This window comes from Phyllostomus hastatus, unplaced genomic scaffold (assembly GCF_019186645.2).
Source record: "Phyllostomus hastatus isolate PE091 unplaced genomic scaffold, TTU_PhHast_1.1 phas_scaffold_555, whole genome shotgun sequence".
NCBI classification, from domain to species: Eukaryota; Metazoa; Chordata; class Mammalia; order Chiroptera; family Phyllostomidae; genus Phyllostomus; species Phyllostomus hastatus.
In genome coordinates, this window is record NW_025334036.1 from 106,124 (window position 1) to 121,989 (window position 15,866).

The 15,866-nt window shown below is 58.1% G+C and overlaps 1 protein-coding gene across 2 annotated transcripts in view; it reads left to right on the top strand.

Annotated features, from left to right (window-relative positions):
* Window positions 1–1,601: 1,601 nt before the first annotated feature.
* RASGRF1 (Ras protein specific guanine nucleotide releasing factor 1) overlaps window positions 1,602–15,866 on the top strand; it is a 54,227-nt gene continuing 39,962 nt past the window's right edge. The window contains exons 1-3 of one of the 2 annotated variants that reach the window (XM_045825113.1): window positions 1,602–2,338; window positions 14,299–14,405; window positions 15,578–15,725. In XM_045825113.1, the coding sequence (XP_045681069.1) occupies window positions 2,063–2,338; window positions 14,299–14,405; window positions 15,578–15,725 (531 nt within the window). In that variant the 5' untranslated portion in view covers window positions 1,602–2,062. The remainder of the gene's footprint in view (window positions 2,339–14,298; window positions 14,406–15,577; window positions 15,726–15,866) is intronic. The other variant, XM_045825112.1, reaches the window with a different exon arrangement.

Consider the following 15,866-nt stretch of genomic DNA (forward strand, 5'->3'; position numbering starts at 1 on the left):
AATCACCCACAAAAGTGTATAACCTGCCATGGACTTTTGTGGGTGCTCACCAAATGTCCCAGGCAACTACTTGCAGCCCAGGTTCAGGACTCATGCATCATGGGTCTGTCACAGTGCTCTCCATGTGGGGCCCCCCCTTGGATCTGGCTCATCTGACAGATCCTGCCCCCATTTAGGATACAAGCCAACTGCTCTACAACCCAGGGACCACCCACTCGGTTCTACACAGACCCTCGGGGCAGACCCAGTTCAAATCCCATGTGTCACTTCCTAGCTGAGTGACTCTGAGCAAGTCACTTGTCCCCTCCATGCCTGTTTTCCTCCTCCCCTCTGCAATGGAGCTAGCAATAGGGGCATGAGGGTGGGGGCGAAGAACCTACTACACAGCGTGTGTGAGGGTTAAATGATCTAATTGCTCCAAAGCACCTAGAAGAGCCTGGGTTAAGAACCTTGCTCCTACTTCCATAAAGAAGGCAAAAGAGAAGGAAAGTGGTTGTAGTGTAGGGTTCCTCCTGGGAAAATCAAGACTAAATGAAGAGGTTTAACCATCTGCCCTCTTTATTTTCATTATTCCTTTAGAAAGATCAGCCTCACCAGGTCTTTAAAGAGAGCCCCCAGCACCCAGAGGAAAGGCTGAGGTTCACACTGTCAGCAGCCCTGCCAGAACCTCCCGCCCCCGATCCCAGGAACGCGAGCCTACGCCATTGTGCCCAGGCAGCTGCAAGTCCTTCACAGCGGGGTCTCTAGGTGTCCCCCCTGGGCCCTGAAAAATGGTGTCCCTCCCTCCCTCCCTCCTTCCTTTCTCCCGCCGGCTGTGCACAGCCACCTCCGCTGCAGACAGGCCGGCGGGACGGGCGCCCTCCCGTCCGAGCTCAGCCCCTGCCTTTGCTGCAGATGGCGCACGCTCCCGGCTCCAGCGCCTGCTAGCCGGCGGCCCGCACCCTCCCGGTGCAGCAGCATGCGGGCGCTGTGACGTTCTCGGATAAATGCCCTGTAACTGTGTAGGCGAATGAAAGCTAAAAATAAGAACGGAAAATCTATCATTAAGGTATCATTGCGCCAGCGCAGCTATTTGAAGGCTCCCATAGTCCCCAGCGCCTGCGTTTGGAGCCCGCCCTCAGGCTTTGGGGGGTGTTTGCAGAAAACTCCCGGCATGGGCTGGCCCGCCAGACCTCAGGGCGCTTGGGTGGCGCCGGTAATTATGGCAACAATGAAAATAAAGCAATACTCCCCTCCCCCTCCCCACCTCACCCCCTGGGTTGCCCTTCTGTCGCTGGGGAAGCCACCGGGAGTGGGGCTGGATGCGGAAGTGAATGTGGCCTGGCTGATTATGCAAAGATTAGGATTAAAAGGCTCTGTTAGATCCACTTTACATCCACCTTCCTCCACCCAACTTGGATCAGAAAAATAAAGTACCAGGAGGGAGCCTTTGGAGAGAATGACAACCGGGACTTTACCCCAGGTCTCCTGCATCGGCAAAGGGGTGAAAGACGCAAACTCTGGAAGTACGAGACTCCAGGGTTCCACAGGGTTAACAGAAATTGATGCGTTTTGCTTTTTAACACCCGAAGGGGAGAGGGGAGACCAGGGGCGGGCAGACAGGGATTGTGTTTGTGCGTGTGTGTCCGGGAGAGGGAGGAGGTGCTAAGGTACAGCCTGCGTGGCTCAGCGCCTGGCAGGCTGCGTGTGTCCCTGTCCGCGCCGCTGAAACGGGCTCTTCGAGGGATCGGCGTCACATGACTCCGCCTGCCCCTCACCAGTAAAGCAGCTCCCCACTCCCTCAGTTTCCCAGGTGCCGAGGGGCAGAGTCCTGTGGCATCTCCTGGGCCCCAGGGCTCTGTGAAGCGGAGAAGAGGTCTCGGCAGGGAATGGTACATCTGGATTGCAGAAGTCGTGGCTAGGCGCCAGGTCCCGGAGTGTAGACATTTGGGGGGGAGGGGGAGGGGAGAGCGAAAAGGAGCGAGCCAGTGCCAGAGAGAGGCAGCACGCAGCGCACTGACTGGGGGCTGCCGGGGCCACGGAGAAGATGTAAGCGCGGGGGTCTAGCTGGCCTCGGAGCACCATGCAGAAGGGGATCCGGCTGAACGATGGCCACGTCGCGTCCCTGGGGCTGCTGGCGCGCAAGGACGGCACGCGCAAAGGCTACCTGAGCAAACGGAGTTCGGACAATACAAAATGGCAAACCAAGTGGTTCGCGCTGCTGCAGAACCTGCTCTTCTACTTCGAAAGCGACTCCAGCTCGCGGCCCTCAGGGCTCTACCTGCTGGAGGGCTGCGTCTGCGATCGCGCGCCCTCCCCCAAGCCTGCGCTCTCAGCCAAGGAACCACTGGAGAAACAGGTGAGGCCAGCGCTGCACCTGACCTCTCACCACCCTGGGGCTCAGGGCCTCCGGCTGGCCAGTAGGACCCAAACTTTGGCTCCTGCACTCTTAGCACCCCTGGCCCAGAGGATGGTTGACCCAAGCCGGGGGGGTGACCCCATGGGTGGGTAGAGGGTGCAGGGACTGTGGGGCAGGGAATACGTGGGGGTTTCGACTGCCCTTCATGGGGAAGCTTCCTGGGAGCAGGACCAGAGGGGCCAGGAGGTGGAGATGCGAAGGGAGATGGGGTCCAGGGTCCAAACACAGATGATGAATGTGAACTTATGTCCAGCCCCAAATGGTGCTCCCTATCGCCACTCCCACCCTCAGCCCAAGAGAGCCCCTGTTGTCCGTCCAGACCTGGGAAGTGTGATTTCCAGTGTGAGGCAGGGGAAGGGCGAGATGGAGGCATCCCTGTGCCGCAGCCCCAGCCCTGCCTCACTGCAGCCGGGAGCAAAGAGGAACCTTTGCTGGCTGTGCCAAGTTCGGGGAATGCGGTTTGCAGGGTCGGCTAGGTGCCATTGACCAGTGTTGGTGTCCCAGCTGGCCCCAGGCCCCAGCAACAAACCCAGGGGTTCCAAGCACCCCACGAAGGTGCTGGGCTAGGGTGCTGCGGAGGCCGCGGGCAGGACAAGGGGTGCCTCTCCTCCCCCCCCACCAACACCGCCCCCCCCGCGCCTCCACCACCACCGCAGTCCCGGCTACAGGGCTGCTGCACTCGCATTTCTTGAGCTGCCGGGCTAAAGGGCCAGGCCTGAATGTGACGGGGCTTGGTCCCAGTGGGAGTGCACCTTCAGCGTGGAAGGAGGGATGAGCACCTGCCGCCGCTGAGTGGGAACAAGGAGACAGAGAGAGCAATTTTTAAGCTCGATGCCCTCACCAGAGGCATCTAGTCCACCCCCCTGCCAATGGGAAAGTAAAGTGAAAAGCAGTAGATCCTAAAGTGTCAATGCTGGGAGGGACCTGAGAGTTCCAGGGGGGGCCAGCCAAGTGGTTATCACCCAGATGAGGACTCCAAAGCCCAGAGGAAGTTACTTGTCCAGTGTCATGCCAAAAATTGAAGCTACCTCAGGGCTATGAGAACGAAATGGGATATCAGAAGCCATTGCTTCTGACTGGGGGTGGGGCATGGGGGATGAACTGGCTGACATGAAAGCATTGCCTGAAGTTGTCCCCTAATTGTCAAGGCAGCTCTGAGCATCTCTGCAGCACACCTCCCCGTCCCTGCCCTCAGCCTGTGGGGCTGGGGGTGTGGACAGAAATATTTGAAGATGGGTTTCTGGGGATGACAAGCTGCATGGCAGGGACTCCCAGATGGCAGAGCAGAGCAGAGAGCAGGCAGCTCCTCAGGCTGAAAAAGCACAGAGGAGTCTAGAGGACCCACGTGGGAGAGCCAGACCCAGACCAGTCAAGAGACACTGCTCTCAGCTTTTGGTAATATGCCCCTCCCAGCCTTCTAGAACACTGTCCCCGCTTGCCAGCCAAAGTCCACCTGTATGCACAACCAGCAGCCTGCAGCCCCAGCAGGAGTCCCTACCCCAGAGCCCAGAGCTGAGTTCCCAGGCAGGCAGGGAGAGAGGGGTGGAGGGAGCTGACTGGCTAGTGGGCTCACAGTGTCTGTTCCCAGCCCCTTGGAAGCCAGAAGCACACCTGAGACTCACTGCTCTGCATCTTCCCGTTGGTGGGACCTCAGCTCACACAACTTCTCTGAGCCTCTGTCTTTAATCTCCAGAATGGTGATAAGAACCCCTACCATTCTGGGATTTTGTGAATACAATTAAATGATGTATAGGAACACAGGCTCACAACACATTTTAGTTAAATCTAAGTAAACTTTAGCTGAATCTGAATTATATCCACCTGGACAGGGAATAAAGTCCTAACCAAAGTGTTAAAGCTGAAAGGAACCTCAGGGAGACCATATAGCCTCTGCCTCCTTTTTCACAGATGGAGGGCTGAAGGCCAAGAAAGCGGGAGGGACTTACCCAGCACCACACAGTACATCTGTGGCAAAGTCAGACCTAGCTTTCGTCCTGTGTCTAACAATTCCTGAAACTGAGATCCCATGGTAATTCTAAGTCATCCAGCTTGGGGCTCAGGCACTGACTCGTGCTAGCAGTGGGTTATGGGAGGAACAGGAGGGCAAAGCCAACTGATGGCCCCCGTGTGACAGGGCACACGTGTTCAGAGCCCTTCCCCAGAGTTCCACCTGTCAGAGAGCCTCAGCACATTCAGTGCGTTGCCCTCTCGTCACAAAAGAACATACCAGGGTTGAGAGCAGTGGCTGACGGTCTGGCATGGCCCAGCTCAGGTACAAATTTCCACCAAAGATGCACTATGCCCTACACTCGTGTGGATGTTCCATTTGACTCCAGAGTGAGCATTTGCCACACATGGAAAAGGAGCTCCTCCTTTCACCAGTGTGGGTCTACAAAACTATCATTTTTTTCCCTTCTAAATCTTTTTTTAAGACGTTTATTTTTAGAGAGAGGGGAAGGGAAGGAGAAAGAGGGGGAGAAATATCAATGTGTGGTTGCCTCTCACGTGTCCCCTACTGGGGACCTGGTCTGCAACCCAGGCACATGCCCTGACCGGGAATTGAACCAGCGACCCTTTGGTTTGCAGGTCCACGCTCAACCCACTGAACCATACCAGCCAGGGCTATCTTCTAAATCTTTGAGTAAAATGGATGACCCTAGCAGCTAGCTGCTCCATGTTTCTCCTTGACCCAGGCGCCTAAAGGCCCCCACAGAGCCCTGGCCAGATGCTGGACTCCCAGCCACTCTGAGTGCATTTGCCTTGCACTTGGGCCCACAGGAAGCCTTGACTCAAAACCTGCCTGCACGCAGCAGAGTACCCACACCAGGTGGCCTCCATGAGACTCAGCATTGGTTTGACTGGACTATCTAGTATCTGGGGAAGAAATAGTTTTAGCCAGATATCATTTATACCCAGGTCTAAGCAGGCAGCTTCCACCCAGAAGGGCCAGGGATGGTTTCTGAAAGAACAGAAAGCAAATCTCGGCTGGTTGTCCCCCAGTGGCAGGAATGAATGGGTCAGGGATACAGCACATAGTAGGTGCACAGGAAATGCTTACTGAGCTGAACTTGCTGGTGTAGCATGTTAATTCCCCATTTTACATCCTAAGGGCTGACCAGGCTCCAGTCCAGGCCCTGTGCTGTGCCACAGGCCTAAGAAGCTGGCTTCTCATAGTCCCCAGGCCCCTAAATAAGGGTACCTCATGGTGCAGAGTTGCTCTAAGAGTGAGATGGACAAGGTGCTGGGATACAAACGCACAGGGCATCATGTCCACCCTGACATAACATGCTCTCTTCTGGCTGCTTCTACACAGTCTGGCTGTGTCTGGTGCAGCCCCAGGGTCTTGGAGCTGAGGTCAGAGACTCCCAGGCCTCCTGAAGTCAGACTAGCATGGCCTGCTCACGTGCCCACTGGCCCTTCCCTGGCCTGGGCCCTGCCTTCTCAGTGCTGACCTCCTCTCCTCCTGACCCAACAGCCACACTCAGGGGCACAAATCCCTGAACTTCAAGTTTGGGTTCAGCTTCCCCAGAGAGTGACCCTTGGTGTCCCTTGCCTGGCTGTGGCATGGAGTTACTGCAATCCCACTTTTCCCACACTCACTCCAAGCCCCCTGGAAAAAACGTCCAGCCACAGCTTCTCACTGGGGGACCTGCCCAAACCAACTCCAGCAATCCCCTCACCCCCCAACCAGGAGCAGGTACAATGTGGACCCCAGGCTCTTCCTGAATCACGGAGGGCAGAAGGGACGCATCCAGCTCCTCTGAGTGCTGGCACTGGTGCGGGTGGGGGCTGCAGAAGCTGGGGGGCCCACAGTGCCCGCTATCTGCCCACTGGGTGCCTTTTCCCGGAGGCAAGAGCAAGCCCACCCCTGGCCCTGATCACAGGACATGCAGCTGGTACCCAGTGGATTCGGATCTAAGGCTCTGAGTGTGCCCAGTCCACAGAGGAGGGCCAGCACTGCCCAGCCAGGCGGTGGCGGAAACGCCGCCTTCTGTGGCTTTCTGACCCTACAGCTCCATGTTCCCCCAGCTCACCGTCCTGTTGCTTTAGCGCTTTCACACCCTGGGCCAAAGAGAAAAAGGCAAACGTGAACGAAAGTGCGACAGACTCTAGGTTGAGCCGAAAGTGACACCCCTCACACACACACACGTGGCGCCAGTAACTCAGAGGTGGGGACGCTGGTACCCAGAAAGGCCAGGATTCACTGTGCGGGGTGCCCGTCTCCGCCACCCCGTCCCCAGGCGTTTCTAGAGCTGAAAAGGGGTTTTACAGCTCGATAACTGGGCCCTAACTGGGAGCAGGAAATGCCAGATACCGTGCCCGACGCCTAGACTCGTACACAGGTGACTTAGCGGCTCCCGGGGCCACACCCGCGCCGGGCCCCGCGTGAAGGAAGCCTTGAGCCGTGGGTTGCAAGCGCTCCCAGCGGAGGGGAGCCTTCGGGGCACTCAGCAATGACCACGTGCCGGGGCCGTCCCCGGACCGCCCGGGCCCCGCCCCGCATCCCGCCGCCAGGGGGACCCTCTGAAGCACAAGAGAGACCGGGGCACGGAGCTTCTCACGGGGATGGTCGGGGGCTCCAGCGCCCTTAGCAGGGAAGCACCCCGGAAGCAGAGGCCTGAGCCGCCCAGCCCCTCCCCGACACGGGCCCCCAGGCCCCGGCAGCGCCTCCCTCACGGCCTCCCCGCGGCCACCGAGGCCTGTCTCCCGTGTCCCCTCTCCGCGGACCTTCGCCTTTACAGCCTCCTCCCCGCGCTCACTCACCAGTCCGGGCTCCTCAGCTCGGGCAGGTGCCGGAGGTCCGAGCACGCGAACCCAGCGCCGGGAGAACAGGCGGTGTGAGGGCCGGGTGCCACTGAGTTGACTCGGGGTCCTGGAGGGGCCGAGGGCCGCTCAGGGTGAGGGGACTCTGCGCAGACCCTCGGGCGGACGACTAGCAGGACGTGGGGTGACGCGTAGGGCGGGGCCCTGCACACTCGTGGGAGCGATTCCCTCAGAGACGCGGCACACGAGCAGGGCCACGTGCGCGCCCCTGTCTGCTCGAAGCCCAGGCCGCATAGTCTCGCGAGAACGAAGTTGGAGGCCTGCGAGAGGCGGGCGTCTCTCCCGCTCTCCCGGGTCACGTGAGCACAGTTGCCACAGACTCACGCAGGGCACGCGCTGAGGGCCACGCCCCCCACCAACCCGCGGACCCACTATTTGCTCTTGAACAGAGTCAAGTCCAAATAAAATTTCTTTTTTGTTTGCACTTTTAAAATGTTGACCTCCGCCCAAACCTCCTGCCACGGGCCCCCCAGCGGTGACAGGGCAGGAATGCGGGTTTAGATGCGTATCTTCTGGCAGAGCGCTTTGAAATTCAGACAAAAATAGTCGGTCACAGTGAACGCATTTTATTGAGCACCTACTGTGTGCCCAACACCTCCCTTAATCACCCCAGCAGCCCCGTGAGGGGGTCACTGTTGACCCATTTTTGAGATGACAAAACCGAGGCCCAGAGACGTCTCAGCACTTGCTCAGGGTTACAGAGTGTCCACGGCGGAGCCTGCACGTGAGCCCGGGTCTGCCTGACGCCAAAACCTGAGCTTTTCAACCTCCAACCACATAAAGACGTGGGCCGGGGAACGGGGGGTGCTGTTGGAGCTCACTGTCCTCTGCCAAGCTAAATGGAGAAAAAAATTAACAGCAGTGAAACTATGTCACTGTCGGCCACGTGACTTGTGAAGGGGCGCTCGTTTCTGCTTGGGCCCCATGAGCGCTGGAGACAACTCACCAAGGCAGGCATCCACGCCCTACTGTCCCATTCCCTGGACTCCGTGGGAGCCTGGCACTGGTGCCCGTGTGCCAGCAGCCAAGAACAGGCTCAGCCCCCGATGTTTATGCAGGAGCGCTGGTGACGCGTGGACTTGGCAGGGCCCCAGAACACTGCCAACGCCCAGACGCCTCTGCGAGGACAACTGTCGTGCAGGGAGCAGCTGGGAGCCTTGGACACCCCCACTGCTGGTCCCCCACTCAGGGAGGGCCGTACAGCCCCTCAAATGTGCAGCCTCTACTCCCAGCTCATTCACTGAGCACGTTCTCACCTTGCCTCTGACAACCAGGTGGTGTTAGGGAAAAGCCACAGGTTTCCAGCCACACAGGCTAGCTTTGCATATTGGTTGTGCCACCTCCTAGCTTGGGAAGGTCTGCAAGCTCTCTGAGCCTCAGTTTCCTTATGTGTGAGCTGCAGACCGTAACAGAGCCTGCCTGGCAGCCCTATCCTAAGGAGTAAACTGGTGGCTGTTTGGAACGTCCCAGCATAACACAGCAGGTATTACCGATCATGTGCAGCTGTCACAGAGTCAGCTTTCACCTTTAGGACCAGGTCTTCCTCAGGGAAACAGTGGGGTCACCCGAGCTTCTGCCAGGTTCAAAGCAAGTCAACACCAAGCCCTGACCCTGGACGTGAAGTTAGGATGGTGCATTTTAACAGAAAAAAACTTGTGGATTTCTGGAAAAGTCTGAGCAAGGTGGTCCTCCAAAGGAAAAAAAGGGTTGCTGTGGAAGTCCACTTCGTCCCTGGTAGCCACCCCATCACCAGCCCTGTTAGTCTGACCTTAAGTCCCTCTCAGACCTCTACCCCCCACCTACATTTCTCTCACCCTCCACTACTAGAGCCCAGACTGCTGCCGTCTCTCACCTGACCTTAGGTGGTGGCCTCCTAACTGGTGCACTAGTCAGGATGGGCCAGGTTGTGGTTATGCTTCAGTGATGAGCAAGCCGCACCCTGAGTTTAATGGGCAGTGGCAGGGGGCGTCCAGTTCTCATCTCGTGAAAGCTCTGAGTGCTGTGTCTGTACCTTCCTGTCCAGCCACTGCCCAGATAAGCACTTTCTCAAACTGCAGCCTACAGAGTCCTTCCACCCCGAGCACATTGGATCGATACCGCAGTAACACCCCAGTAGCTGTGGGACCTGGGGAGCGAGGCTCCTCATCTGGCACACGATGCTCAGCTGGATAGGGCTCATCTCTGAACAGATAGCTCAGTGACGGTCTCTTCCGGGCCCCGAGTTCTCACTGTGAGTCAATGCCAGGGTCAGAACTTGAGCCAGGCCTCCAGTTCTGGGTCGTTAAAGTCAGTGGACATCCAGGCTATTACATTCGGAAAGTTAATACATTAAAGACTAGATCTTACTAATCCGACAAAGTGAATACAACCTGTTTCCCCAGAAAAGCGAGATAATTATTTTCAAAAAGATACTTCCCAGTTGAGTTCTTAGGTTTTCCAGACTGGGAAATCTAACTCAGGCCTTAAAATAAAAGCCTTTTATAATTAACTGTAGAAGAGTGAATAAATGACATCTTTTGTTTTTACAAAGAGAAGCTACAGGGCAGATGTATCAGACAAGTTCATCCAGCAAACATCAGAGAGGTGGCTGGTGGGAAGGTCAGGGGCAGGCTGGTGCGTGGTGAGGACAGACGGAACGAGGTGCGTGCAGGACCAGCCCCGTGTGATGTCTGTGGTCTGGAGGAGCTCCCACAAAGGCCAAGATGGGTCAGCAGCTCGGAGTGCGGTGCTGACGCAGGCCCTGGGCTGTGGGTCGAGCCCTGATGGTTGAGAGCCACCCTAGGCATCACGTGACCTGCAGACGCAGCCGTCCCACACCTGCCTCCCTGCTTAGGTGTCATATCTCCTCCCAGTGTGACCTCACCTGACTCTGAGGGCAGGCTCCCTTTCCACGCTTCTCCGTTCTGAACTTACATCACTCTTCGCACCTCCTTTGGCTGCACCCGTGAGTGTAAGGTGTGCAGTGGGTCACTCCCGGTGACAGGACTCAGCCCTGGGCAGGGTGACTGGACAGAGCTGCACGTGGCTCAGACCCCAGGGGAGACTGAGAGCGGGACAGGGGCCCGAGGCAGGCACTCAGCTTTCGGAGAGAATCCTGGGGAGTCGCTGACATGAGAACTGAGAGACACAGACTGGGTGGAATGAGGCCACTCGTAGCCGGGGGTAGAGGATTGTTAAGTGGGGTGCAGCCCCCTGTGTAGCCACATCAGGTGAGGGCTATAGTGAGGGTGCAGGCAGGCCATGCCTCTCTGGATTGGTACAGAAGCACCAGTGGGGCCAGCAGAGACCAGCACGTCCATGGAGCAGGACCGCTTGAAAAATACTGTACCTAGGGAGGCCCCACTGTGTGCCTCCCTGGGTACAGTATTTTTCAAGGGGATGAGGGTGGTGCATCCGGGTTGGGAGGAGCCCATGGCTGAGGAGCATACACTCTGCTGTAGAAGCGGTGACAGAGGTTAGAAGACACACCAGGGGTGGCCTGGCCTGGGTCAGGATGGGACCTCTCCCCACAAGGGCTGGAGGACAGAGTGGCTTCCCTGGGATCCTCAGGGTGAGAGGTAGAGAGGGGACCTAGGCTGTGCAGGCGTGAGGAGGAGCCTGGGTGGACAGCCCCTTACTGAGGGAGAAGGGGGAAAGATAGACTCCAGGCCAGGGCAGTGCAAACATAAGTGTGAGCATGCAAACATGAGTGTGCACACATAGCTGGCATCCTGCCAGGTTCTCTCTAGCATGGCTCCTGTCCACTAGGATATCAGGCAGCATGAGGTAGAGAGGACTGGTTGAGGATGACAGCTGGGACCGCACCCCCAAAGATGGCCAGCAGGGAGCAGGCAGGACCCAGCCCAGAGAAGCTGGCCCTAGCTGACCAGGGCACCAGAGTGGGACACAGTAAGGGGTGAGGGTGACCACGAGGGCCAGCACCCAAGCCTCCCCCTTTGGAGGGCACCGTGACCAGGGGCTCAGTGGGTCCAGATTCTAGCCACACTGGATTAACAAACCCAGGGGCAGGGAGACCAGAGGGGAGCTGTTTCATGATCCAGGCGGGAGATGCAGGAGCTCTGAGGCAGGGAGTGGCAGTGAGGACAGCGGAGGCAGAGTCCAGAGATGTTAAACAGCACAGGACTTGGCGGCCAGTGGACATCAGGAATGAGAAAGAAACCAGAGCTGAGGCTAATGTAAAGATGGCCAGAAACTGCTGGTGGGCAAGAACCCTTTGACCGGAGCACAAGCCTCATTCGGTTTATCAGTCTCTCCAGGCCTCGCCCTCACAGCGGCAGCTGCATCATGTGTGTATGCAGCCTCATCTGTGGTAGAGTTTTTGATTCCTTTCACTTAAAACAGCAAAAATTTACTCACAGTTCTAGAGGCCCAAGGGCTCTGGAAGACAGTTTTTCCTGCTTGTCCCCGCGCCGATGGTCTCGGGCCACCCTAGGCATCACGCGACCCGCAGACGCAGCCGTCCCACACCTGCCTCCCTGCTTGCATGTCGCATCTCCCACTGTGACCTCATCTTGACTTGCTTCCGTCTGCAAAGACCGGGTTTTCAAACATTCGCAGGTGCCAGGTACATGTGGATTTTAGGGGACTCTGTGTACACACGTGTGAGTGCACATGCAGGCAGGCTGAGTCCACCCAGCACCTGGACGGTGCAGACAACCCCACGGGTTCACAGACCATCCCTGAGCACTCTGCAACCCAGGGGCTGCTGCGACACCGTCTGCTTTGCACAACCCTGTGAGGTGGGCGTGTCTTCTGCCTTGTGTGGAAAAGGAAATACAGAGGTAAAGAGAGAGGGCGGAGGCCCCAGGTCTAAATAATAAATAATAAATTTAAATGCAAATCCCAGAGGGGACTCCCCGTAACACTGGTCTGATGGGATGTTGCCAGATCTTCCAAGGAACAGAGGGCTTTGTGGTCAGCCGACTTGGAAAAAGGGTCCTGCACCACAGGGGAGCTCCTGGCCTCCACGGCGGGAACGCGCCTCCCACTGTCCCAGAAGGGTCGTAGACGTGGTTCGTGAGCAGCCAGTGCCCCACCCCCCCAGGTCCCTGTCACCACCCATGCTCTGGAAAGCCGATGCAGTGTCACCTGCTTGTGGCTTTTGCTGTCAGTCAATTAATAAGCCCAGCTCCTGTGACGTGGCAGTGTGTCCTGAGGGGGATCACTCATGGGAAGGAGCAGGAGCCCGTTCAGAGTGGCTTCCGAGAAAGAGGGGACTCCGTTGGGACCGCTGTGGTGGTTATGAATGGAACTCAAGGAGAAAATGCCCACCTGAGTCTCCCAGGCCCAGGTGAAACCTGTCCCGCCCCTCAGCCTCGCCCACCCCTGCCCCACTGTCATTACCTGGAGCTCACACTTGCCCTGGGAACCCCGCCCCTGTCCTTGTGTCTCGCCTGCCACAGGCTCCTTCACCTTCACACCCCAGTGCCAAATCCAGGGCCGGACCCCACAGTTGGTGCTCAGTGAAGCTTTGTGATCCCGGCTCTGCCTTCCACCTGTGTGGCCTTCAGCAGGTGGCTCAGCTTCTCTGAGCCTCAGGTTCATCTATTGCAAAATGGGTGCTAATACATGTCCATGCTGGGGAATGTGGGAATAAACAGATCCTGGGAGACACACACGCATGAGCCCGTCCTCTCTTGAGAGGGGGAAGTGCTAGGCACCCACCTGTGGTGCCCTCTCCACCTGCTTCTGTCTCGAGGCACAGGGGTGCCTACCGGAGCCTCCTGAATCCAGTTATTTGAGGCTGCAGCTGACATTTCCTTCCTCGGCCCCACTTATCTGTTTCCTAGGAAACAAGTGAGAGACATTGACTGCAACAACCCACACACACACACACACACACACACACGCACACACGCACACACGCACCCTGGCTGCCAGCCAGACTGACAATTAACAGAAATACAGTAAATGTCAGCAGAAGCTAAAAATAGTTTACACACCCCACCTTGTACCACTGCGCCCTGCCGCCCCGACACCCAGAGACAGAGGGAGGCGGGGCTGCGCCGGGACCTCTTCTGGGTGGTCAGGCTCGAGGGTCCTGCCTGCCCAGCTCCTCTGGTTTCTCCAGGATCAGACCCGGGGGGCCTCCACAGGCTGCCCCCTGTGTGGTGTCCGCCCACCCTCTGTCTCCCTGATGCCTCTCCAGCTCCCTCTCGACCCGAGGCTGCTCCCTCAGCCCATTCTGCAGCCTGGAGAGCCAAGGCCCACAAGCACACAGGATGGCAAGCCCATGCCCCACCTCACTCCTGCCTGACCCTGTAAATCTGCCTTTCGTCCTGCCGATGTCCTCACCCCTCACCCCCAAACTAGGTGCTCCAGCCGGAAACCTGGGAATCATCCTTCTGGCTCAAGCCTGCTTCTGCTCAGCTCACCACCCTGCCCTGTCCCCCTGCCCAGCCTGGTTCTGGCCCCCTGGACCAAGGCTGGTCCTCTGGGAAGCCCCTCACTTCCATTGCACTGAAAGGCTGCTGCACCCCAGGAATGATGGCAGCCGTGCACATACCAGGCCTGGGGCATCGTCCTAAGCGCTTTACACGCATTAACGCACCTAACACCATGACAGGTGTGTGTCTGCTCCCTGGGAGCCTGGGGGACAGGCCAGCAGGCAACCAGCTCTACCTCAGTCACTTGCATGCAACACAGGTGGCCTCCGGGGTCGCTCCTGGGGACGGGGTCTGTCTCTTCCCCACTCTGCCCCCAGGATCTGGAAGAGTGCTGGGTAAATTCAGGGGGTGACTTAAACGCGTGCTGCACCGACTGGGTACCTTGGGAGGCTCTCCTCGTGTTTTCCCTGCAGCGCACCTGATGGCAGAAAACTGTCTGGCTTTGCAGTTTGTTGGCGATCAGGGCGTTGTGGACTCTCACTATACCCTAAGCATAGGTTCTGCTTCACCACACAAAGCCCACCTTAATCAAGACTCCAAGAGCGCTAAGTAGCTCAACGCTCCGACCACCACAGCAAAGGCACCCGCGCCCAGCGGACGTGGTGGCCCGCGCCTTGCACACAGCCCCACTGACAGGTGCTGCTGCTTCCGCGGACACCCCGGGTAACCAGAGATTTCCTGTCCATGCAGCATTACTTCACGGTTAACTTCAGCCACGAGAACCAGAAGGCCTTGGAGCTGAGGACAGAGGATGCGAAGGACTGTGACGAGTGGGTGGCGGCAATTGCTCACGCAAGGTACATCCCCTGCCCCACGGTCCAGGCCACAGAAACGGAACCCGGGGCCCGATGCAGCGAGCCCACACCTCTGGAAGGGGGGGTGTGGTGGAGGAGAGGAGCGGGGACGGAAGCTTGGCGGGGTCTCCCTCAGAGCCCAGGAGCTCAGGGTCACTTCCCTGGGTGCCGCAGGGAAGGAGAGGCCGTGAGGAGCGGCGTTGCCTCACCCAGGCTCGCTCCTGTGTTCCTGTCAGGGAAACTGAGCGCCATTTGGTTGGGTGATGGGTTTTATGGACGCAGTGTAGGGTTGCTCTGAGCTGTATGAGCTGTATGCAGCCGGCTGCTCGGCCACAAAACCAGTCCCGTGTTGCCTCCAGGCCTCTGCCCTGCAGACTGGAATCCTTATGTCACTCTGCGCTCTGACACAGGGGGTGGGGGCCCTGCAGCATGGACCCCTTCCTGAGGGAGACTTGCCAGTCCCTGGCAGAAAAGCAGGGCAAGAGTGTGTCCTGCAGAGGATGGAGGCTCTAGGCTGGACTGAGTCTTAGGGGTCCTGGGCTAGCACCCCAAATAATCCCTCTGCAGAGCTGAGGGCTGCCTGGGGGCTGGGACACCCAGGCGCATCCTGCTGAGTGGTAGATCTTCCTGGCTCAGTGGATATTGCTGTTTCTGTGTCTGTCTCCCCACAGAGTGTGGGGTGGGGACCAATGCAATTTTGGGCATTCCCAGGGCCTGATGCTCAGCAAAGGGGGGCAGGCAGAAGAATTGAAGGATAGAGGCATGGACTGAGGATGGACGCAAGGGCCCATGCTATAGAGAAGATGAAGGGAGGGTGGATAAATGATTGATGAACAGGTGTTGAAAGGATGGATGGATGAAAGGAAGGATTGATGGACAGATGGATTCTATGGCCCTTCCTTGACCTTTGGGTCAAGCCAGCCCGCCAGAAGCCCTTTATGACAGCCACAGCACTGACTGTGGCCCTGAGGTCAGGCTGTCTCCATCCCTGTCCTCAAGGGCTGTCTGTCCACACCAGCTACGGAGACCAGGTTATCAGACACATGCTGCGTCTGGGAGTCGGGTCCTATCCCGAGGGCAGTGGGTAGTGAGCCCCACTCTGGTTTGGTCCCTAGGGATCCCAAGGGTGGCCCCAAATTGGCCGTGTCTCACCTGCCACCCCCACCTGTCCACAGCTACCGGACCCTGGCCACCGAGCACGAGGCTCTGATGCAGAAGTACCTGCACCTCCTGCAGATCGTGGAGACGGAGAAGACGGTGGCCAAGCAGCTGCGGCAGCAGATCGAGGATGGGGAGATCGAGATCGAGCGGCTGAAGGCAGAGGTGACAGTCCCCGCCCCCTGCCCCAAACCCCAGGCTCCTCAGGATCGGGAGCACAGGACAGGACAGGGGACGGCTCCCAGCCACTGCCATGCCAGCCTCCAGACCTGAAATCAGTGATGCTGGCAGAGTGGAAAGGTCCTC